The following is a 25,752-nucleotide window of genomic DNA, read 5'->3' on the forward strand; positions in this document are numbered from 1 at the left end:
TAGCCTATAGTTATAATAATATACATATAATAATGTCCTATATTTTGTTTTTTTAAAGCGCATAACCCAAACTCCCATTGTTCTTAAATAACAGCTCGATCTTTTTATCACTCTTATACCCTCCGAAAAAAAACGAATTCCCCCAAGGGATTTACTCTTCTCTTTAGGGTTCAAAAGGAAACGCAACTTTGGATTTACTGTAATAAGCTTGTTTATTTGTTATATGACGGATGAGCTCTGTGTGATTGATGAAGTACACGAGACACACAGGAGCACACTGGGCCCTTGTAGGTCACGTCAGTCGCGAGGAGTGGGTGTGTCAAGAAGCGTCACGCAAGCCCCGGTGGCGGTGGGAATTGAATAAATCCCAGCCCACGGTCATTATGGGCAAGAGTTAAACTGGAATTCAAGCCAGGTCCTTCTGCATAAAGACTTCTTATACTCGGGACATTACTGAAGTTGATTGTAGTCCATGTGAAACAAGGGTTTGAGGAGTTTGGTGTTGTACGGTGAATTGATCCTCTGGAGTATTGGATCTGCACGGTTTGCTACTGTAGGTGTTCATCTCCAAGCAAGGGACTTCAAGCAAGACCAAGAGAATGCTCGATATATTATTTGTGATGATATTTGGACTGTCAGGCCGTGTTCTGGCGAAAGGTGAGTATGCACCTTGAACAATAAGTTAACATTTTTGATAATAACACGCATTTTTATTCATTTACATTTGAATAAGCATACTCCGAGTAAAACCGAATGAGTAACGAGCAGGTTGAGCAAACCGCCCCGGTTAAATCAGAGAGGGCGTTATTTCCTGAGCTTGATGACTTGAAATGGAAGTTCTAATATAAATGACTTTGGGGTCATGACCACCGTGAGGAAACCTTCGAGCAGGCAGGAACCAGAGCTAATCAGTGTGTTATAGCTAAAACAGACACAGTGGGAGGAAGCAGGGGGTGAACCCATGTACTGTACACACTAGTGCGTGAGTTTTACGTATAGTGTTTTTTTATTGGTGTCTACACATCACAGGATGGAAAAAAGGATTCATGAATCAACCCATTCCATTAAGATACTTCCTATTGCGTGCTTAAAAGCATACAGACAGGCGCTTGTAAAATATGTAAAACTTCATAAATTAGTCTATTCACTAGCGATTATTCCTCAAATTCATCAAAATGATCCATCATTTAAAAATCTAAATAAAAAATATATTTTTAACATAAAAATAGTAGTCATATTCTCTTTAGAATAGTATTAGTATGCTAAATAGTATTCCTTAGTATTCTGTTTTTAATCATTTTATATTTGATATATTTAATGAAATATTTTAATGTGTTTCGTGTATTTTATTGTTCATTAAAACAATTACAACAAAACAAGAACGCTTTCACTATCCTTATTTGGAAAAAAATCACCAACAGTAGTTTTAATCGGACAACTATCATTATAAATATGAAGAGTTTGGTTCCAAAATGAGATAACTTATTATTTTATCACGTTTTTATTGTGTTTTATTGTGTTAGTTAGCTGTATTTGTTGTTATTATGGCTTAAATCAAAACAAACCAACTGCAGCTTGATTGATATTAATTGGAATGCACAATAAAAAACGTGATTTTTGAAGAAATGTAAAAACGGAGTTATCTCATACATATATATATTTTTTGCGCACTAAAATAATCTGAAGAGTTTGGTTCCAAAATGAGATAACTCCGTTTTTAAAAGAAATTCAAGAATCATGTTTTTTATTATGTTATCATGTTTTTATTGTGTTAGTTAGCTGTATTTTTTTAGTTATTGTGCCTTAAATCAAATCAAACCAACTGCAGTTTGATTTATATTAATTGAAATGCACAATAAAAAACATGGTTTTTGAAAAAAGGTTCTGGACAAATGACAAAAAAACGTTTGTAAAGTCCTTAACACTAATTATGAATAATAAAGTCTACTTCAAAAAGCCAATACCCCAAATACAGCATTTTAAAATCGATTTGTTTCTGGTTGGTAAATAGCATTTAATCAAATATGACGTCAACGGTTTTGTTGGAATTGGCAGGTTTTAACCCTGTAATTAGTGCCAAAGGCTCTTGTCAGGGGGGTTCTGAAACGGAACCATAGCGTGTGGACAGGCTGATAACAAGCTTGTTTAAATGCCTTGCGGGATTCAATGTGGGAAAAAGTGCTTGACTCCATACTTCCTTTTTCATTGGTTTACTACAATACCATTATAATGTATAGACGGCGTATGGCCTGCGCATTAAAGTATAAATGATAGAAAGGAAATTATGCTATAACGGTTTAAAAACGACAAACAATGGTGAGAGCGGTTTCAAGTGCATTGAAACATGAAATTATTTTAGGATTAAATCATATTTAATTTTAAACGTGCATTACTTCTCAAAAGTATTTGTTTTTAAACGAAAAAGCATATACATATGAAAAAGTGCATATTTTAACAAATATTTATTAATAAATAATATTATAGTTAATCATTTTAAATAACAGACTAGAGCAGTGTCTCGTTAAATGTAAAAAATAAAATAGGAAAATATGATGTTGAGCCATTTGAATGATATTTAAACAGGTTTGTCAAACAAAGTCAGAAAATATAAAGAATATAGAAAAGAATACATATTTTTACAGTGACCTAATGTGTTGTTGAGTTCAGATATACTGTCGCTGGCATCACAGAGGTTATTTCTTAATTATCATAAGTCAAAGTTACTTTATGATAATCTGATTTGTATTACCAGACCTGTTTCATTTCACTTATCCTGTAGACATCTGTCACCTGTTCCATACAGACTTCATTCATGTAAATGTGTTTAACATCACTGTAAGCAATCACTTGCAGTTGCAAACATCACAAGAACCTTTTCGTGACATTTCAAGCATGCCTTTCTGTTTTCTATCTGAAAGATACAGACCCAAAAGGAAAGTTCAGTTCCCCAGTGTTGGATGTTACTGAGAAGCAGCTTATCATAGAGACAAACCAGACACTTCAGCTAAACTGCAGGTGAGTGATCCACAACAGAATTTTGGATGACTTGCATGTTTCTTTACGATAAACAGAGGTGATGAAGATGATGGTCGGTAGGAATGCAATAAAGCAATATGAGAGGAGCGTTCGGGAGATTGTGAAGACGCTTGCAAGAAAGATGGTCCAAAAGTCTGAGATAACATTGAAAATGTGCACCCCACTGTAAATTGATCATTGAGATGGCCGAAATAACGGATTTATTCTGTGATGTTTCAGGGGACGCTGGGAGCTTCAGTGGGTTTTGCCATCAAGTGTTCCGAAAGTCTATCATGGCACCCAGATAGAGGAATCTCCTTGTGGGAAGAAAAATAAGCAGTACTGTAGCCGCCTGACACTGAGTCCTGCTTTAGCTCAACACACTGGCTCTTACCGCTGCCGGTACCGTCAAAAGCAGCGCAAACCAGCCTCTGTGTACGTCTATATCACAGGTAAGAATTTTCAGGTGAACGCTACAAACCCATAAACCCCTTTCTTTCCAGCTTCCCGTCAATCGCTGGCCATCTCACTGACCGTTTCCGTTTCTTAATGCTAAACAGGAAGGTTTGCGAAGCGCATAATATCCAAACACCATTTTCTCTCGTGCAAAATATCCCACTCAGCAAGTGTCTGGCGCAGTTTCACATTAGTGTTTTTTGTTTTGCGGTACTCAGTCCTCACGGTTGTTTATATTTAAACTGTTACTTTCATTAACGTGCCACCTCGAGAGGACAGAAATAGTTCCAGCTGTTGAAAGGCTCAGCTCCTGGGCAGCCTTTCCCAGGGTACCCGGCCTTATTTATCTCCCTCAGCCCGGCTGTCCGCATCCTGTGCCGCGACGGGGTGGAGGGCGGAGGTCGGTAACAAGGATAGAAGATACGGTGTCTTCGTGGCACCAGGGGTGTGTGCATGTTTGTTAGGATGTGTGTCTTTGCATGGGAGTGGGCATCTTGAGGGCATGCAGGGGCAGAAGAGCCTCTTTGACTGGCCAGGCATTAAGGAAGGCCAGGTGCCTCAGGTCATTAGGTGCGGTCCCCGAATAGCCAACAAGGCCCCTGAGGGCCATCAATCGCTCCTGCGGCCATGTCGATTTAGCCTCACCCTCCGTCTTTTATATTGAATCAAAGCACGACAAGGAAGCATCCAGAAGTCCTTGGGGTACTTTTGTTAAAATGTTCAGATATTTTCTTTCCTTTAAGAACACCAGAGCGCCAAACAATAGGGTGAGCAACACCCAAAGCCTTTCATTGCCACGCGAATATTGCAACTGGGACGAAAGTGCAAGCAAACTAGTAAACAACAAAGAGAGGGAGAGAGTCTAAAAACAAGCAAGCGATCTCTCTTTTTTTGCAGACTTTTAATTGTTGTCTGTCTAGTGTTTGTATGTTGTGCATGTTTGAGCATCTGTTTGTTACTGACCCCAGTATTGGCGTTTCAGATAGCCAGCGGCCATTCGTGAAGGTGCAGTCTGAGATCCCAGACGTGGTGTACATGAAAGAAGGAGAGCCTTTAGTCTTCCCCTGCAGGGTCACACACCCCGACGCCAAAGTGTCATTGGTCAAGGTGAGACTCTCAACTTTGAGCCAAGCAGACATATTCACTCCTCTGTAGTTTGATTGTCTGATCTATTTAATTGCATCCTGTATCGTCCTACAAGTTTGTCTCTTGTTGCGTTTGGTTAGAATTTGCTGATTATCTTCACCAACTTTTTAACCATCTCCTCAACACCCAGCTCCTCATTTCTATGGAGTTTATCCTCCAGATGGAATCTCATTCATAAATCAATCCCCATTCTGTCCTTATCAGAGCATCCCTGCGGGTTGTAAGGGCAAGCATCTGTTTGTGCCAGGTCGGATGTGTGTGCGAGCGTGGGCAGGGGTGTACAAAGGTCTTTCTGGCTCAGCGTGACATCGATTCTTTAAAAAACGATGCTCAGAGTGAGCGGCGCCTACAGCTTCCTTTGTCCTGTTGGCGCTGTGCTTAGCCAAGAAGATGATGCCAGGTCTAAAGTGCCCGCACCGCCTCGCGTGGACTGATGTCTTTTACAGCTGGTAGAATGAACACATTTGTGGAATTGATCTTTTTTAATGAAAAGGTGTCAAAATCATTATTTGTGCAATAGATTCGATTGCACTGTAGACTATAAAAAACAAAAGCTTTTTGAAGCCCCGATTGAAATTCCTGATTGAGATTTTGAAAAAAGGACAGCAATCGGAGGAACACACAAAAATGTAACCTATAAGTTAAAAGAACAAATCCAAGACTGTCAATGGTTCCTTTAGAAACCCCGTAGAGATTCCTAGAGAATACGGCAGTCTGTGGAACCACAAATGTTACCACTTCTCTTCACTTTTACAGTTCGAGATAACGAATACACAACAAATATGATGACTTTAAAAAGGGTACCGACTGTCTCAAGAGAGTTTAAAAACGTCCTGAAGCGTTTCAGGATGAATTTCAAATGAGGCACGGAAACGGAAAGGAACAAGTTGACCAGTTCCCCTCGTCCTGCCTTTGGCTCCTCTCATGCAGGATGGAAACTGTTTTAGGATACGCTAACGATACGCTAACATCCCTCTCCTCCCTTCGCCTCAAAAAAGCACCACATTTCATTTCTGTTTGCCGTGTTTATGTCCTGCCGACCCTGTGCACAGATATACAAAAGCTAACCGGTCTATAAATACAGTTGGGCTGTCACAGTGGTAGAGTGTTTTTTTCCTGAGAGGGTTTTGTACTTGGCAGTGTATCTTTAATCTTGCACCTCTCGCGTTGGGAACAATACCCAGGCGACTGTGCTCTCGCTGAAGCTGTGAAAGTAGCCAGCGAGGCCCTTCCAGAGCTGACCTGAGGGCCTAGCCACAATGTCTATATCCTGTAGTAACAGGATGTGAGGAGATGGACTGGAGTCACGTTTCCACATCCTCACCTTCCCGCACATGGGAGGTCTATCATCTCTAAAAGATGGAGAGATGTTGGAGATAGCAGCTAGACATACTTGGATGAGATGATGTGGTGGTGGGAGTGGTGTATGAAGGTTATGAAAAACGAAGGGGATGCTATATGAAGCCTTATATAATCTTATGAATATTTAATACATTGCATAATCCTACATTTCCTGAAAGGACATTTGCGGTCACTGTCGGTAATGACTCATCAATAATGAGCATGTGTACCTCGGCTATTAGGTTGGTACGTTCTTGTATAATTGCTTACCTAACACAGGACGGCCTGCTAGGAAAAGGGATAATTTGGGGGCGGGGAGCATTCACCTGATCCCCTGAGAAAGGGCAGGACACTTCCAAAGTGTCACATCTAAGCCTGTAAACATTTCCTCCATTGGACATGGAAGTAAACAGAGTCATAACACCGCTCTTTTCTGAATTTCTGAAGGAATTTCTGAAGGACGATGCACTGTTGAACCCACCCTGTGTATCCGGGCCGAATCAGGTTTAAACCGAAAGTGCAACATTTAAGGTATTAGTTGACCAGTGCACGTGTTCCTTGAACTCAACTGCGGCATTGCGAGGGCAGTGCACTACCATTTGCGCGGCAATTTGTTTTTTATCCACGATGCCGATCTTTTAGTGAAAGCAAACAGGAATTACATTCTTAAGTAGCAATGTGGAGATTTTAGCGGCATCTAGTGATGAGGTTGCGAATTGCAACCAACGGCTCACTCCAGCCCTCCCTTCGAAGCACTACGGCAACTGACACAGGGCTAAGATGTTGTCACATTTTCGTGTCTTTGCTGAAGGCGATAACGTATTTACCAAACGCACTCTGTAGAGCAGTCTTAGGGCCTCTGCTCTTCGCATTATACATGCTACCTCTAGGAGATATAATAAAGCGACACGGAGTTAGCTTTCACTGTTATGCTGATGATACTCAACTTTATATTTCCTCGAAGCCTCATGAAACACAGCAGTTCCATCGAATAATGGAATGCATAGTCGATATAAAAAACTGGATGAGTAACAACTTTTTATTACTGAACTCGGACAAAACGGAAGTGTTACTTATTGGACCGAAAACTGCTATAAGTAACAACCAAGAATACTGTTTAACTATTGACGGATGTTCCATAAAACCCTCGTCGTCAGCAAAGAATCTTGGCGTTCTATTCGATAGTAATCTGTCATTTGAGAGCCACGTCGCCAACACCTGTAAAATTGCGTTTTTCCATCTTAAGAATATATCTAAACTACGTCATATGCTGTCAATCTCAGATGCAGAGAAGTTAATTCATGCATTCATGACATCAAGACTAGATTACTGTAATGCACTGTTAGGTGGTTGCCCTGCAGGCTTATTACAAAAACTCCAATTGGTCCAAAACGCGGCAGCTCGAGTTCTTACACGTACAAAAAAGTATGAACATATTAGCCCGGTTCTGTCAACCTTGCACTGGTTACCTATAAAGCATCGCGTTAACTTTAAAATCTTGCTTATTACCTATAAAGCCTTACATGGTTTAGCTCCTCAGTACTTGAATGAACTCCTTTTGTATTACAGTCCTTCACGTGCATTACGCTCTCAGGCGTCCTGTCAGTTGGTAATACCTAGAATTTCAAAATCAAGTGCAGGTGGTAGATCCTTTTCCTATCTAGCGCCTAAACTTTGGAATAGTCTTCCCTGCACTGTCCGGGAGGCAGACACACTCTGTCAGTTTAAATCTAGACTAAAGACGCATCTTTTTAATCTTGCATACACTACTCTTCCATAATATAAATCTTCAGAGGGTTTAGGCTGCATTAGTTAGATCAACCGGAACCAAAAACACAACTGATGTACTTGTTGCATCAAAGAGTACAGAACAGTACTCTACTCTCAGCCAGTCTTGTCTCATTGTTCCAAGGTTACCACAGCGAGCAGGATGCAGTTCATGGCCTGACCTGATGGTAGAGCGGAGAATGGGAAGTGGGGACCTGACAAGAGCTGAGATGATAGAGCTGGATAAAGAAGGACGCGGTCTCTTGACATGTCTTCACCACAAAACTTCAAATGCTATTAGATTATTAATGATAATCTTAAACTATAATTTATTTTATTATTAAGTTTATTTATTTTATTTAGCCTTGTTGTGCAAGTTCTCTGGAGCTTGTGCAGAGGCAGCAGCTTTTGCCAGAGGGGAACTGGAATCCCCTGGTTGGGCCTGGGTTCTCCTGAGGTTTTTTTTCTCGATTAGAGTTTTGGGTTCCTCGCCACCGTTTGCATACTGTTTTTGCACTATCTGCCTGACCGGGGGGGCTGCTTTAGAATCTTAAAGTTTTACTTAATTAATATTGCATATAGGAATTTATTATCTGCTATATTTGACCTGTGCTTCTCTCTCCTTTATCCTAAATGTGTGCTCTCACTGAGCGTGTGTGTGTGTGCGTACTTGTCTGTGTACGTACGTGTGTGTGTGTGGTGTGTGTGTGTGTGTGTGCGTGCGCATCCGTGTGTGTGTGTGTCTCTGTGTCTGTGTGTGTTGGTGCGTGTTGTGTGTGTGGAGTGTTTTGTGTGTGGGTGTGTCTGTCTTCTGTGTTTTCAACCTTTTCTTGTTTTTGCAGGTACAACTTTGATTGTTTTGCTTGTAGTCAATGTGTCTCATGTACAGCTGCTTTGTAACAATGAAAATTGTAAAAGCGCTATATAAATAAAGTTGAGTTGAGTTGAGTTTGTCCGTTTAGGGCTACAGTAGAAACAACATGGCGAATCCCATGCAAGGGGACCCGCTGTGTATGTAGACAGAAATAGCTCATTCTAAGGAAATAAAAACATAACTCTTCATTATATAAGGTCTTTATACACCTCTGAAGACATAGTTACATATGTAGGCTATGTTAAACTGCATTTCTGTCAATAGATCCTCCAGTTACACACTGGACCTTTAATGTGATGTAGTGATAATGCTAATCGTGTACATTTTCTTATCATAGTTTTTCTTCTTGATGTTTGCAGTTTCCTTTACACCGGTTGGTCCCCGATCACAGAAGCATCACCTGGAACAGCAAGCACGGTTTCACCGTCCGTAGCCCCACATTCTTCTACATTGGACTTTTTTCTTGTGAGACTATCGTCAATGGGGTCAAATACACCAACAAATTCTTGACTCACAGGCCTGGTAAGCACTTTTTTTCGAGTTTGGGCTTAAATGCGAAGATGTATTGCATGTTCTGACCTTCTTGAATCTTCGATCTTCCTTCTTTTACAGTGAATAAGATCATGGATGTATATTTGAACAGCACGGGTTTGGTGCACACGTTACAAGGGGAAATGTTAGCGTTGAACTGCACAGTAACCGCTGAATGGAACTCTAGAGTGTCCATAAGCTGGACTTACCCCGGGAAGGTGGGTTTTAACTGTATGAATTTACATTTGTTACTGGAATATGATATTTGATATTCAGTTCAATAAAACTGGAAGGCTATAAGGGGCAAAACTATTTTCCTGAGGTTAACTAGCATAGATTTCCTAGTTTGTGCAAAAAAGGTGGTATTATTACGGAAAATAACTTTTTATAATTGGTGTTTAAAACCTTTTTTCTGCTGAGGACGGCTGTTTTGTAACCCTCCTTTCCTGTGCAAACCATGTTGTTTATATTTCTCTCAACAGGACAAAATGAGTGTTTGTGTCACACATTTTTTGTTTTTTACTGCAGGCTAATGGCTCTGGCACCGTCATCAGACGCATAGCGAGTAGCCGAACCAACATGCTGTTCTACAGCATTCTCACCATCCCCAGACTAAGCAAATCAGACAGAGGACTTTACAAATGTCACGTGACAAGTGGTCCATCCAAGAGAGACACAAATACAACCGTCATTGTCTATGGTGAGTTTTTGAGATGATTTTCTTATTCCAATAATTTTGCACAAGTATCTTTTTAACACGGGGATATCAAACCACTGGCCATACTGTCTGTGTAAATAGTTCATTGTAAAATCGGCTAATCTTGCATTTTAGTTTCGCCTTTAAAGGGACACTTCACCCACCCAAAAATGAAAATTCTGTCATCAGTTACTCACCTTCGAGTTGTTTCAAATCTTTATAAATGTCTTTGTTCTGATGAACACAGAGAAAGATATTTAGAAGAATGCTTATAACCAGACAGATCTTGCCCCCCATTGACTCCCGTAGTAGGAAATATTACTTTATCATCTTTTAGTTCTGTTGAACACAGAAGAAGATATTTTGAAGAATGTAGGACAGCAAACAGTCCTGTTTTGTTTGTTAGTTTTTGTTTTGTTTATTTATTTATATAGCACAGTTTAATGCAACACCAGTTGCCCAAAGTGCTTCACAACATCTCAATAAAATTACATACACAGACAGAAATGTTTCACAAATAGACACCAACAACAGTTCTGAGGTACTATTGACGACCATTGTATTTTTTCCTACTGTGGGAGTCAATGGGGGGCAAAATCTGTCTGGTTATAAGCATTCTTTCAAATATCTAGACATTTATACAGATTTGGAACAACTCGAAGGTGAGTAAATGATGACAGTATTTTCATTTTTGGGTGAAGTAAATATCCACTTTTTACCTTGCATCGTAACCCTCATGTCATTTGAGTCCCCACATTTAACATGATCTATAGTTCCAGTCCTCCACATGCTTGTTTGCTTGTTTCCAGACAAGCCTTTCATTCGACTCAAGCACAGAGATGGCCCTGTGGTTCAGGCTTCTGCGGGACAGAAATCTTTCCGTCTTAGCCCAAAACTAAGGGCCTTCCCTGCACCAGAAATCATCTGGTAAGATTTCACATGATTAGATAACTGAGATGTACTTTTTTTTTCATTATACACATTAATCTTAACTAAATCTGTTTGTTTAGGTTGAAGGATGCGATGGTGGCTTCCGAGCAGTGTTCTCGTTACCATGTTGATGGGTATTCGCTGGTCATTCGGGATGTTGCTGAAGAGGACGCAGGACTCTACACCATCCTCACTGGAATCCAGCAGTATGGACTTTATCAAAACCTCACAACCACAGTGGTGGTAAACGGTGAGACTTTTGATACTCTATTCAGGTGTTACAATACATTTAATTGTTCAGGTGTTTTATTAAGGTATTTGTTAACATTAGTAAATGAACTAACATGAATTAACAATGAGCGATATAGTTTTTCAACATTTATGAATCCCTGTTAATGTTAGTTAATGTCAATACAGTTGTTCATGGTAGATCATTGTGCATTAACTAATGTTAACAGTTGCAACTTTTCATTAAAAAAAATGTAGCAGTAAATGCTGAAATTAACATGAACTAAGATTAATAAATGATGTAGTATTGTTCATTGTTAGTTCACGTTAGCTAACGCATTAACTAAATGTTAACAAATACAACCCCATTGTAAAGTGTTACCATTTAATCTATAGCTACACGTTCAGCAAACAGTTGTAAAAAAAGTGTTAAAGAAAGAAAGAACTTTGAATAGTGTGTGGTGGGAACATAAGCTTAAACCGCTTTATAAATATAAGACATGTAATGTATACATTTGCCCAGGAGTACTTACAGTAGATGGGTTCTAGGCATGTGACGTTTGGTGCAGTTTACTGCAGAAGCAAACAGTTTGTCGAAGTTTCTGCTGGGTCTTAAAGCCGCCTTTTATATGACTGGTAGTTTTTCATCACCTTAATAAAGTTCTCATTATTAAATGGTGGTTAAAAAAATGGCGGAGTCCCTTGTCTAAACTGTAATAGTTGCTATGCCGCTGATAATAAAATAAGACCTGTAGACTCAGCTTTTCTGTGGAAATCCGTTCACAGTGAAGCCACAGATTGGAGAGAAGAGCGTGTCCTCACCACAGCCTGCGACCGTCCAGCGAGGCGTCAGACGAGCCCTCCACTGCACCTCTCACGGAGTTCCACCCCCTCAAATTCAGTGGCTGTGGCATCCGTGCCCTCCGAAAGGCCTGTAAGTTCGCCATGCGTGCACAAACATATCCTGTTTATTTAATAGTATTTTTATATACTGTATTAGATATGCTGGCACCAAAAACTTGAACCTACCTTTAATTGCCAATCAAGGCCAAAAATGCTGATCAAACCATACTTACGTGAGTGGAAAATAAATAAAACCAGCATTTTTCCAAATATAAAAGTAATGCTCGGTATAAAAGGGACTTCTCCCAACTCTTCAAACATTTAATTTCATACTATTACCTTTCAAAAAAGTGAAAGCATTACAGTGAACTTTCTAAAGTTGACTCATAGAGCTCTTTGGTCACCGAGGAAGGGGATGCAGTGAAGAATACTGGGTCAGGGCCAAATATTCAGTCACATTAAATTTAGTATTTGATCCAGGTGGAAAAACATGCGAGACAATGTCATTTTGCTGGGCTTGGATTTCCCACACTTGACTAAGTTAGATATCCTCTCCATCATTGCGTAATGTCCTGAAACCATTTTTATGACAAATGTAAACACTCCGGTTATTTCACACTGTACCTGGTCACAGTGTGTTTGATGTGTTGTTTTTAGAACGAATGCACATACTGTATGACGGGAGACATTTGTCTTGTACACACACACAATATACAGTATATGTATGTGTGTGTGTGTGTGTGTGTGTGTGTGTGTGTGTGTGTGTGTGTGTGTATGTTTTGTCAATAGGGACCTGTTTTGTCTATTTCAGCATGTGTTCAGACAGGGTTTCCTCTTAGTCTGTGGAACAGATGCTTGAGAAGGCCTTTCATGTGTGCGTCTCTATTCATGTTCTGTGTGGATGCGGACCCTTGTGTGTATTTGTGTGAATGTGTGCCTGGTACAGTCACAGAACTGAATTAAACCCGGAGTTGAAAGTGCAGAAAAAAGCACTTCAAAAGAGCCCAGTTCCGTGCTTACAAGCACGATCTGTTCGTTTCTAAATCAAACACTATGATTAAATGAACTTCCCGTGCAGAACGCTGGCTGTTTATTATTGTGATTGCTCAGACGCATCCTGCCATGCCTTCTTGAATATCTGACACACCACATATCCACTGTTCTCATGAGAACAACCCGGCGTGCATTACTCATAAGATGCACCCATGCGCATGCGCATGCATTCCAACTTAATCCCATATAGACAGATGCGTACTGTACTGGAACACAACACTTCGGCTTAAATTTAGTCAAAAATCAAACATTTCCTGAAAGTTGTACTCCACGTGGTCTTTGTTGCCGTAAACTGTGCTCTCCTATAAATGTGTCCATTTTTAGATCAGGCTTCCCTTCATTGTACTGCCATCGTGGCATGCTAGATTTGTGACATTAGCCCAGCATACACAAAAGTAATCCGTTTAAAAAAGAAAGTACAGTATAATATTACTGAAATCTGTTCATCAAGTCCTGCACCATCCTACATTTCTTAAGCGATGCTTTGGTGTCCTATCTGCTATAATATTCTCGATCAAAACTGTGTCATCATTTGTTCCCCCTCATGTCATACCTGTATACGACTCTTTCTACTGTGGAGCACAGAAGATGATATTTTGAGAAATGTCTTGAAAGTGGCTTTTTGTCCATACAATAGAAGTAAATGATGTTGTTTGGATACCGACGTTCTCCAAAATATCTACTTTTGTGTTCCGCGGAAGACAGAAAGTCATGCAGGTTTGGAATGACATGAGGGTGAGCAAATGATGAGAATGTTGGTTTGTGGGTGTACTGTGCCTTTAAAAGTCATTAAAGAGGCCCCCAAAATATTTGGACACGTAAAATTCTATAAAAAATCCCTATTAAATGAAACAACAAAATATCAGACCTAGATATAGGCGTCCAAGCAGAGTAACCACAGGTGTTGGTTAAAAGAAACTTGTTATATAATGCAATGACATTCATGTATCCCAAGTGTGTCCACATACTTCATGGGACCTCTTTAAGAGACCCCTCGTTAGAGCAAGTAAAGCGAACATAGAATGTAAGAAATCAAAGAACTGCTTAAAGCTTGATCATTGAAAGGTATTGTATGTACGTTCTGTTGAGAGGTCTTGACTGGCTGGATCCTGACTCAGGCCCTTATTCTTTATAGCAGCCCGGCGCGGCTGGCCTGACGCTGCGGTGGAGGAGGCCCAGGGAGAGTGGAGATGTGGGCCGGTCCGGCCTGATAGCGGCTGGATGGGCTTGAGCTCGGCCATGGGAACGGCAGCACTCTTATCTCAACCAGGCAGGAGGCGCAGACGGGCTTCCTGTGCGAAAAATCAGAGCGCTTTTCCTCTCGTTGTTTGGCTTCCTCCCCGACGCGAGACAGCTTCCCAGCAGCGTAATTGTCCCTCGGTCTTCAAACGTGGCACAGTTCGCTTCCTCAGGAGCTTGATCTATTCTTGAGAGTCCCTGATCCCACACTCCCCCCTCTTGAGGCCCCCCACCCTCCATCCCCACTTTACCAATCCCCGGCCACTCACCTGTCCCACTGCATAGACGCTGTCAACAACCCTTACACAACCACCATCCCAATTATGGATTAACCACCGTCCCCTGCTACAGCCAGTGCCCCTCCAAAGGCTTGTGCCAGCTTCCTTCCAGGATGGTTTCCATGGCAACCACCCCAGAGACGTGCCCCCCTGCAGCAGCTCGTGCTGGGACATGACCCCCTGCACACGGGGGTGAGGATCCACGTCTGGGCTCACACAAGGAGGAGAGGCTGATATCTCTGCACCCCCGAAAACTGCATTGTAATTTATTCCCATTTCTTCACTTGGAGATTTTTCAACGTGTGTTTTTTTTGTTGTTGCAAGAAGTGTGCAATCCCCCATCCATACATTGCCAACACTGCCTGGTGCTGCTTTGCTTTTTGTGTTCTTGAGTGGTACTATAAAGGATGTATGAACCAAGTCTCCATCTCCAAGCCCAAATCATCAGTTATTGTTCTAACATCCACGAAAAGCTGTGAGTTCAAATTGCACACGATGAAATATTCTGTTTCTACATCTTGACGCGAGCCGACGAATGCAGACAAAAACAAGGCTCGCTATTTGGATTTATATTTTATTTTTCCAAGCTATTGGCCCGGAATCCCTGCTGTGTAGGAGTTCAATGGGTCAGAAATGAATGACAGCAATTCTGTGTCAAATTTCTATCACACTCTTCCTCTTTATGATGATGCTGTGTTTTACAGTTGCTTTGTTTTGTGTTTAATAGATCTGTTTGTACGCGTGCGTGCGTGTCCATGTTGTTCAGTGTGTATCGAAAGAAAGTCCATTTGAGTATGTGTGTGTGTGTGTGTGTGTGTGTGTGTGTGTGTGTGTGTGTGTGTGTGTGTGTGTGTGTGTGTGCGCGCGTGACTGATTTCCACTTTACGGGTCTCTCCTAATGTGATTCGTCCCTTTTTATACAGATTGTCTATGAGTAATATATGAGTCTAATATTTAATAATTTTATACGACTAACTTACTTATGGTAAATCTCAATAATTGCCAAATGTGTAAGAACCACTGATAAAAAATGTATTTTGTAATATCTAATGTATGTGTTTATATCAAATGTATTTGTTTTTACATTAAATTTTGCTTGACATCATTTGTACAATATGGTCTATTTGGTTAAAAAAACGGTATATGTGAAGTTGTCACTGATAGCAAAGGTGTAGCTGAATTATTGACTGATATAATAAACTGATCTTTTATTCAACGCTTCAGCAAGACTGCATTTCTAGAAAACAGAACAGCTTCGATTTGATATGTTTACATGATCAGTATATAATACTGTACACAGGCACAAAGGGTACATGTGTGTTGGCATGAATCGAGAATGTGTGTTTGTGATGAAACCGTATGAAGTGTGTGTGTGTGTGCGTCTAGAGAGAGGGTGAGCGAGCGACTCTTCCTGGAGAGCCGTGGGAGAATGGAGTGTGTGTCCAAAAAATGCTGTTGTCATGATTAGGGTGGGACATATGAAGACAGAAGACTCACTATCTCAGCCAAATAGGAAAAGCAATCAGAGAGAGATGTCAAAGGCAGGGAGGGGTACTGGGCGGTGGGCACACGGTCACGGACAAATACCCATCATCACGGGCCACCAGAACCACATTCCAAAGATTAGGAACCTTTCAGAACTGGCATGGATAATATAATCGGGTAAATGTTAAGTTGGTGCGTAAAGTCGATGAGAGGTTGAAACATTTAGAAACGCAGTCGGGATGATTTACAGACAGGAAAGGGAACACATCCAAACCCATCACGCTGCTAATGGAGTGTCACCACATCCTGATAGGGACCACAAATATACACACACAGCAAAAAAGAAATCATAGTAAGACGAACACAGTGGAAAAATGAATTCCCAAGGGACCTAAGATCGGAAATTCTCTTCGGGCCGCAGCTGCAGCGCACATCTGTGTCTCGATCAGAACATCATTCTCTTCCTCTTTCTCTTGTCCTGTCTTCCTCTCTCTAAGATGCGAGAAGCCTCCTCCTTCCTCCTGGATTGCAGTCGGTGAGAAGACAGAAGTCACGTCCACCCACAATCCCATCCTGACCATCAGCAACAGACAGGAAGTGTTGCAAGGGAAGAATAAGGTGAGAGTTAAAGTGGGCGACCTGATAGCGGACAGATTTCATTCAAACACAAGAGAGAACGTGAGGATGTGAACGCAGAACTCGCCCGGGAGCCATGTTTGCAACACAAGTGCATCTGATGATAAATCTGTGATCAGATGCCAGTTCGGTTTAGTTGGATAGAAACGCATATGGTGGTTAAAACATAAAGGGATGGTTTCCCAGACAGGGATTATCTTAAAACAGGACTAGGCTTTAGTTAAATTAGGATATTTAAGTCTTTTTAAAAAACATATTTGACAAAAAAACATTACTGGTGTGCATCTTGAGACAAAACAATCTCGCTGTTATATTTTAAGATATGTCAGTACAAGTTGTTTTTGATCAAGACACCTCTAACGTTTAAATTAGTCTGGGACTAGGCTTAAACCCTGTCCGGGAAACCGCCCCAAAATGAGTTAGTTAGTTACCAGACAGAACATCTTTCTGGATTAGCATCCTTCTGAAGTGGTGTTGGGAACTGAACAACATTCTAATCGATCTAAAATGTCTTGTTTTGGTAAATTAGAGTTGTTTAGGGAAATGCATAAAGTTAGTAGAAATAGCATTAGGATTATTTTTGTTACAGCTCTGGCAAAAAATAATACACAACTTCAAAATTGCTTGCATTTTGAATTCAGGATTTCTACACTGCAGCCATTCCAGTACAGTGCTAACATAAAGTTATGATTATGAATGTGAAAGACTGAAAGGAGACCAATATATGTACATAAAAACTGTGATTTAAAATTAGGGCTATTTCACCAAATAATGAGTTTTGTGTTGTTTAAAAAAAATGTTTTTAATTTTTTTATTAAATTGTTATTTTACCAATTCAATTGTTGGAAGACAAGGTTATCAGTATCAGAAGTACCAGAATTAAAACTATGATTTTTTATTATTATTTCTGTGAACTAGTAACAAAATGTCTCCCAAATTCCAAATAAAAATATTGTTGCTTTATTTGCTAAAAAAAGACAAAAAGAAATGGGACAAACTGGTCAAAATAATGATTCGTTATTGAAAATAAAGAAAATACTGAATACTGCAAAGTTTATATTTATGTTTAAACAACACATGTATTTTAGGATCAGTTCAAAATAAATATTTGATGGAATAAGCCTGATGTTATCCCACAACTTTCATGCGTCTTTGCATTCTCTTAGGCTTTTACGTTGCTATTGGGAGACTTCGTTACTTCTGGGGTTTGTTTCTGTTCAAATTCAACAGATTCAGTGAAACAAATTCTGCACGTGGCTGTATAATCAACAATTAAAACATCACATCCTTCCTGGAAAAATGATAGTCACCTTTACACATCTGATTCATTTTGTTGATAGGTCATTTATTTACTTTGAAGTGAAGTGAAACGACTTACTTTGCTTAACAGAACAATGCCCTTTGATTTCAGGGGTGGGTATAGGGTTAGTTCAGAGATGTGGTACGTGCGTTTGATGGGCATGTTGTTCATCCAAGGATGTTGGTCCAGGAACGTGCCCCACTTGAGTAAATCACCTCATGCAGCCGTGCACGTTGCATTCCGGTGGTGTTGCACACACGTCTTTACCCTCACAAAGAGGGCATGTATTCAGGAATGGTTTAAAACTCTCTTGATGTTTGAGTGTGGTTACAACTTTTCAGGTATGTAACTATTTGTTTTGTCTCCACAGACTGTAGGAGTTTTAACAGTGGGTGAAGCATTGATATCTGGGATCTATCGGTGCGTTGCATCCAACTTCCTGGACAGAGATGAACTAGACATTTGTTTTTATGTCACAGGTACTTTAAGCGAATTGGGTGAATGGCTAGATAAATCGTAAAAGATGCTAAAACCTCCAATCCTGTTCCATATCCAACACACACACATTCTTGTGCTTCCCGCCTCTATCCTCTTGTTTTCGAGGGTTTGCTTTCAAGCTGTGCTAAATTCAGCCAGTGGATGTAGCCCATCCTGAGTGTTGTCATGGCGACAGGGTGGAGGAATGAACAGGAACCTGTGGCTCTTATCATACTGCCTCCTCGTGTGGCGCGTTATTTGGAGAACGCTGGTGGTGTTCGAGAATGATAAACATTATCTTCCATCAGGAAACCCTCGAGCGGTTTCCACGGGAAATTTCAAATAGCTAAAGTAAATAAGGAGCCTTTACACTAGCTTCTTATTGCTACTTGTACTGACAATGGCTATTCAACATTGTCATCAAAGGTTACAAGAAATGCCACTTGGCCAACACTCCAAACTGGTTTTCTCTGTCTTTGTTTAACTCTGTTGTTTCCAGTAGGTCTGCATGTATTTGGTGTCACCGTACCAGCGATTTATAGTTCAGGAAGGGGAAACTGAAAGGCCTTTTTTTGTACTATTGCAGATGTCAGAGGAGGCTTCGTTGCATCTTTAGAGGAAGAGCCCAGAGAAGGCGGAGACCTTCGCTTGGTCTGTATAGCCAATAAGCACCTCTATTCAGACCTGTCGTGGTATAGAATAACAAATCAATCCACAGCATCAGAAGAACATTCAGTTCTCAGAGGGGAGCTCACAGAAGGGCAGTTCTCGCTTACCCTGCGCCTTCTGCTGAAGAATGTGACCACGCAGGATTCAGGATCATACCGCTGCTCCACCACAGACCTGCTTACAGGAGAACGTATGAACCTTGATACGCCAGTGGAGGTCACAGGTGTGTCTAACAGTTCAATGCATACACTCACAATCTGATTCGAAAAAACCTTTCTGTCATCGTTTACTCATCCTCAGATCTGAAATCATCATTTCTTTCTTTCATGAAACACAAGATTTTGAAAAGCAAAAGTGAATTCTTATCATCTATTAATAATACACGTTTTCTGTAAGATGTGTAGATAATAACATCAAGCATCACTTTAGCAGGAGTTATTAAAGTTCTGTTCTGTGTTAATTATGTTTGAAACATATTTTAGTTACCTTTTATATTTTTAATTTTCATGTTAATTTTTATTTTTTTATTATTCATGTGTGTTTTTTATGTTATTATATTTGTAAAAAAACGTATTTATTTTTATTGATACATAAATGTATTTTATTTCAGTTTAAGTTTTAGATTTATTCTCAGGTAATAATGTTAGTGCCTCAAACTTAAACTAAAGTTTATTTCTCAGACAAAATATTTTGAGATTTTCACATGGTTTTCAAATCATTTTCAAGGCCGCTATTTTATTTTTTGCTTTTTATGTTTGTAAACTATATTAACCTTCACTCTTAAAAACAAAGGTGCTTCATGATGCCACAGAAGAAACATTGAAAAAAAACAACCTTAAACATCCTAAGAACCTTTCCGTGTCACAAAAGGCTCTTTGTGGAGAAAAAAGGTTCGTCAGATTATAAAAAGGTAAGAAAGAGATGGTTCTTTGTGGAACCAAAAATGGTTCTTCAATAGTATTGCTGTGAAGAACCTTTTAAGCACCTTTATTTTGAAGAGTGTATGCATCAGCAAAAATGACGGCAAATTAATAATGATGGACTATTTATGGTTACTATTCCTTTAAATTCATTTTAACACCACAATAAGATATTCTCACAACCAAATCCAAGCTTATTAAAGATGTAATAAAGACTAAGATAACTGACACGATCACTCTCCAAATAGTGATGTTCTTCTCCATATAAAAAACGAGGAGCACCACACATATACAACAGAACCCATCGGACTACTCTTAGATTCTGACTTAAGTCACGTAAGGATGTGCTCGCAGACACCCACACATTTAGAGACAGAGGCGGAAAGAGAAACAAAGAGTAAAAACAGAGCTAAAGGGGTCCTTGGGAACTGGGTCCTGGGGCTTCCTGCGGCCCCTCTTACTCCAAGGCTGCGTAAAGCTGAACCGCTTTGGTGTGGGAATCAGATATATAGTCAGGAGGAAGAAAACACAATGGCACTTCCCACTATGCCACATTTACAGGCTGCTTCACATGGCCAAAGAACAATCAGCCAATCAGCCGCTGTCACAAAAGGAAAGAGACAATAATCAATCGAGTCCAGAGGGAAAATATCTGAGGCAGAAGTCGATCTTAATACAAAACAGTTTTTATTTTTATTTTACTTTTATGTAAGCTTCATGTCTTTTTTTGATGTATCCCAAGGGTGCGTCAGGTTTTACGTAAACGATGTTTATTCTACACCAATTAAAGTGACACTGTGCAGCTCTTGCATGTATCTCTATGGTCAACTGTAAGCCCAGGCGTTCTTGGCCGGCTAACCCAAAAATAATGTCCATGTGTCACTAAATGTGTCATTATGACAAACAGAGGGATTTTGCTGAATGGCACCATTCCAATGGCTGCAATTCAAACATTCCAGGCTTTAATCTGCAGTGAAAGAAATACAACTCAGTCTATTCACACTTTGGTAACAATAGCGGAAAACAGCACATGTGCCCCCCGTAAATCACTCCGTTACATTAAAAGGCGGTTACACATACTGACACGTGACAGCTAGTAGTTTCCGACAATGTCCCCAGACATCTTTTAGAGTTTTGTGATGAAACTGTAAACATGAGGATAGTGTGTAATGACCCTTGACCCTTGACCCTCAGCTCTCTTTATCTCCTACTGTAGTGTTGCAGGCTCCTGTGCTGCTACAAAATCTGAGCCATCACAATGTTAATGTTAGCAGCTCGGTCACTCTCCATTGCCCCGCTCAAGGAGTTCCACAACCCCGTATTATATGGTATAAGGACCAGAGCAAACTCCAACAGGTGTCCGGTAGGTGGAAAGTGCATACATTTGAAATGAAGAGATGAATAGATTGAATATTCAATAATAGATGAATATTGATCTTTTTATTATTAAACAGGCATTATGCTGTTTCCTGAGGAAGGAACTCTTCATATTGACCGAATTACAGCTGAAGACCAGGGACTTTACACGTGTGAGGCCACCAATGAGAGGGGATCTGTGGAGAGCTCCGCCTACATTTGGGTTCAAAGTATGCAACTGTTCTGACAAGAATACTCAGGATCATTTTTATTTGTTTTAATTTAACTCTCAGTTATTTTAGGCAAGTGAAGTCTTTGTTTGACTGACATGTGAAACCAATCATAATTTATTAGGATTTACATAAGAGTGGTCTCTTGCAAGTAGAAAGTTGGCCTTAACATTAATATTGATAACTTTAAAACAAAAATTAAAGGAATGGTAAAAGACATGTTTCAAGTTGAACAATTTATTGACAGAAACATTTTGAAAAAAAATCTATTTGTTTTCAAAAACAAAACTGTATATATGCACAAAAGCTCCTGTAATTTTTCTCAGAATGATTTCTCCATTCCCTCCATCATTCTCTCTGATGGGATGCTTCTAAACTCGTTTTCAGACGTCCACGCTGTTCTGTTTCGATAGGTCAGGAAGGAAACTGTCTCCCATTTTCATTTCCCACAGATGGCCTCTTGTTTAACCCTTCAGTTGTTTAACTGTTTCGATCTATTAAAAAGGGGGCGGAGCCAGACTCAGTGGGAAATAATGAATTCTATTGTGTCTACCTGTTCCCAGTGCTACTTTTGGACAGTGTTTGTCACTTATATACAATGCCGGAGAGACCTTAAAATGGCACGGTCTCCTTTTCAACGACACGTTCTGTGGATGTTTGTGACAACACTGATTTATGTTTCCTGTAGGTTCTTCTGATTCTCTGTCTCTGGAGATCCCAACGCTGGCGTGTACATGCGTGGTGGCCACTCTCTTCTGGCTGCTTCTCACACTGCTGATTCGTAAACTCAAACAAGTGAGAACCAATCTTCCCGAAGCAAACATTCAGAAATTCTTTAAAAATGTTACTTACATACAGTATATTGTTCAACCATGCCAATTATTTGATAACAATCTTGAGCATCTGTAAGTATTTGTTTTTGTAACAAATAAAGATATGCTGTCTGTGCGCATCCTTTTTAGTCAGACTCCACGAATGGGACAACAGAGTACCTGCCAATCATCCTGCACCCGGGGGAGGAGCCTCTGACTGAGCACTGCGATAGGTTACAGTACGACCCAAACCAATGGGAGTTCCCACGTGAACGCCTTAAACTAGGTAACATGTGATTATATGTGTGTGTTTTAAAAATGTATTGATCTTCGTGGTGTTTACTGATATAGGTGTTATTCTTCTGCCTTCCAGAAAAGCCACTGGGGCGAGGGGCATTTGGGCAAGTCATGCAGGCCTCGGCTTTTGGAATTGGCAATTTAGCCAGCTGCACCACGGTGGCGGTCAAAATGCTTAAAGGTATATTATAATATTGAAAAAAGTTCAGATGGTAGGAATTTAATGAGTATGCATTACATGAGTAAGGAACCCTATAGCTCAACTGTGGTGAATTTATAGTCATGTCTGTGCTGTCCCTGCAGATGGCGCTACGCCCAGCGAACACAAGGCTCTTATGACAGAACTGAAGATCCTCAATCACATTGGTCATCACTTAAATGTGGTCAATCTTCTTGGCGCCTGCACCAAACCAGGAGGTGTGCGTCTCTCTGTGATCGAATGTAAAACACTCTAGAAACTCAAAGTTTGGGTTTTGTTATGTGGCAATTCTCAATGACATCTCCAGTTTATAAGGAAATCTATGTTCAAATACATAAAGACATAAAAAGAGCCATGTGTGTTAAGCTATATGTGACGTCATTTTTTCTCCCTGATGTTTTTAGGGCCTCTAATGGTCATAGTGGAATATTGCAAGTTTGGCAACCTGTCTGCGTACCTTAAGAGCAAACGAGAGGTTTTTCTATTGAACAGGGTGAGTCTATATCATACTTCCTCAGTCGTTCTTTTTCAGCTTCAGCATGTGGCGGTACAGATGATGTACTAAATGTCACAGTATTTTAAAACAACACACTTAGTGGTTATGGCAAGCCGAATTAGCTTTTAATCATTCTCAGGATATGAATTTTTGATATCAACAATTCAAATTTTACTAGTAAAAATTATAATTCTTGATATCAAAAATAGAATTTCTAGAATTTCTTTGGTCTTGTTTTGTGGTCGATGTCGGACAACAGAGGAATAAAGTTAATTATGCCATTACTACTTTTCCCTGGTTGTCCCTCTGTTGTCTGTTGTTGATCACGGAATGGGACCGGGTTGGACCTGCATGGTTTCGGCGGGTGGGGCTTCCTGGGTCGCGGCTCGTGGGCTCTCCCTGTTCTTCGTGGACGTTGCTCGGTGGCTTTGGTCGGGGTCACTGAGTGCAGCTATGACACGTCAGAGGAGATCTGGCCCTCCCGGCTGAGCCTGGTTTCTCCCNCTGTTTTGTGTTGTTACGGTTCTATTTCCTCACCAAACTGTTGTACAGGGATGCATTATGGGATATCTCACCTCACTAGTGTAATCTCTTCTGTGCAATCCAAGCAGGATTGGGTTTTGGGATTGTATTTTGCTTGTCTATTTTTACAATTATTTGATCTACATATTATGTGATGGCAACATCTGATCTGGAAACGGTTTCAAATTTCCTCAGGTCGAATCTTGACAGGCTTAAGCCAATGACTGAATGTGTCTGATCTGTCATTGGTTACTCGCCCAATCGCCGAGTCAGACTGTGGTGGAGTGATTTGCGGGTTCTGGGGGCACAGCTGCAGTGAGGATGCTGTAAATTAATGTAGTATTTTTTTGTCCTCTTTTTAGTGAACAGACTAAACAACATGGTGAACATGGTTCCAAGCCCTTATCCGCCACAAACCGACAGAAAGGCACATAAAACACTTTTTACATTCAACGCCAGCACAGGCTAATCTCATCATGTACTCGGTTTCAGATAGAATGCACTCCGATCATAGACACACACAAAAATTTCTCCTCCATCCCAATAAGTTTTATGCCCTTGTGTTTCTTGTCACATTTTTGCAATATTTGTGTGTACAGCAGTATTTTAATAAAGAGTAATAAAAGAACATTCTTGGTTTGTCATTCTTGGAATGGTGTGTTAATTTTCACTAAAGTTAGTCAGACACAACAGGTACCGCAAAAGTACTGCCCCAAAAATGACCACAGCATTGGAAAAAACAGCGAGTGAGGTGACCTAGTGTTTGGTCACAATTTAGGGCAAGGCAATTTGGAAACTGTAGATGGGTCAGGTGATCGATGTGCATTGTACAAAATAATGTGCAAAACACCGGTATAAGTATACAAGACCTGGTGCCGCCTGTCTGCCATACACATTAGCCAACAATTTCATCAAACTTTTCCTCCCCAAGAATGATATAATACTTCATATAAATCAGTTGTACAGCATTTTATTTTGCCTTTGCATTTTCCCCTTTAAACACTTTCAATACAAGAATTTCTCGCATGCATCGAGTATTAGCAGCCATCTTCAAAGATTTTAGAAACTTTTCATTAAAACAATTTTCAGCATTTAAATACCCCATAGATTATTGCTTTATTTTCAGGTTACTATTAAAGTATTGAATGTAAATAAATACAGTCTACAGTGACATTTTCCAGCATACGGCATTTGCAGCACAAGACCTGTGAGTGTGATGCTCTACAGTTAAACATTTGGTACCTACAAGCAGTGATTTTATTAAATGCATTTCATTAGTTTATGAATATACATTAGTTACTACTAAAACAAAATTAAAGGTGGACAAGAGGTATAGATTATCCTTGCTTTCACGGCACATTTATAGATTGAATAAAGTTTAAAGATAATTGGGATAAATTAATGTCGCATGTAAAAGTAAAATGTGCCAGAATGCATTAAAAGGATAGTTTACCCAAAAATGTAAGTTATTTCATTCCTCGTGTCATTTTAAATCTGTATATCTTCTGCGAGAGACAAAAAGAGGATGTTTTAAAGAGCATTGTGACCGAGTGACCAAGCAACATTGGCCCCCCATTGACACAAAACCACTGAGACATTTCTCAAAATATCTTCACAAAGTCTCAAATTACATGAAAGTTCATGAATGACAGAATTTTTATTTTTGGGTGAACTGTCGTTTTAGGGTAGATTCAAATTGGAGTCTATACGAATGCATTCAAAAATACTGGTCTGACAGGACATATATTCAGCGTTATAAGGAACAAAATGCAAATCAGTTAAAAGAAAAGCAGCATTTTTAACCTGCCAACGGATGTGGTGTTTACAGTGATGGTGATGTGTGCTAGAAACAGGGGTAGAGGGCAGCAGCATTGTAGTCTGGTGGAGCAGAGCAGCATCTTTCTGAGAAACACACATGAGGGGCAACATGAGGAATGTTGTCTTCATGACGACAG

General features: G+C 40.1%; 1 protein-coding gene across 4 annotated transcripts in view; it reads left to right on the forward strand.

Moving 5' to 3' along the window:
* Positions 1 to 328: 328 nt before the first annotated feature.
* flt1 (fms related receptor tyrosine kinase 1) overlaps positions 329 to 25,752 on the forward strand; it is a 36,033-nt gene continuing 10,609 nt past the window's right edge. The window contains exons 1-20 of one of the 4 annotated variants that reach the window (XM_057323022.1): positions 329 to 657; positions 2,925 to 3,015; positions 3,256 to 3,467; positions 4,454 to 4,578; positions 8,959 to 9,121; positions 9,212 to 9,348; positions 9,659 to 9,830; positions 10,637 to 10,754; positions 10,838 to 11,007; positions 11,772 to 11,919; positions 16,381 to 16,501; positions 18,190 to 18,298; positions 18,883 to 19,188; positions 21,102 to 21,248; positions 21,340 to 21,471; positions 22,160 to 22,266; positions 22,434 to 22,569; positions 22,657 to 22,761; positions 22,884 to 22,997; positions 23,184 to 23,272. In XM_057323022.1, coding sequence (XP_057179005.1) covers positions 600 to 657; positions 2,925 to 3,015; positions 3,256 to 3,467; positions 4,454 to 4,578; positions 8,959 to 9,121; positions 9,212 to 9,348; positions 9,659 to 9,830; positions 10,637 to 10,754; positions 10,838 to 11,007; positions 11,772 to 11,919; positions 16,381 to 16,501; positions 18,190 to 18,298; positions 18,883 to 19,188; positions 21,102 to 21,248; positions 21,340 to 21,471; positions 22,160 to 22,266; positions 22,434 to 22,569; positions 22,657 to 22,761; positions 22,884 to 22,997; positions 23,184 to 23,272 — 2,760 coding nt within the window. In that variant the 5' untranslated portion in view covers positions 329 to 599. Of the gene's footprint in view, positions 658 to 2,918; positions 3,016 to 3,255; positions 3,468 to 4,453; positions 4,579 to 8,958; positions 9,122 to 9,211; positions 9,349 to 9,658; positions 9,831 to 10,636; positions 10,755 to 10,837; positions 11,008 to 11,771; positions 11,920 to 13,972; positions 15,620 to 16,380; positions 16,502 to 18,189; positions 18,299 to 18,882; positions 19,189 to 21,101; positions 21,249 to 21,339; positions 21,472 to 22,159; positions 22,267 to 22,433; positions 22,570 to 22,656; positions 22,762 to 22,883; positions 22,998 to 23,183; positions 23,273 to 25,752 lie in introns of those variants that run through there. The other 3 variants (XM_057323021.1, XM_057323024.1, XM_057323023.1) reach the window with 3 other exon arrangements.

The sequence above is a fragment of the Triplophysa rosa genome, linkage group LG23 (assembly GCF_024868665.1).
Source record: "Triplophysa rosa linkage group LG23, Trosa_1v2, whole genome shotgun sequence".
Classification (NCBI taxonomy): domain Eukaryota; kingdom Metazoa; phylum Chordata; class Actinopteri; order Cypriniformes; family Nemacheilidae; genus Triplophysa; species Triplophysa rosa.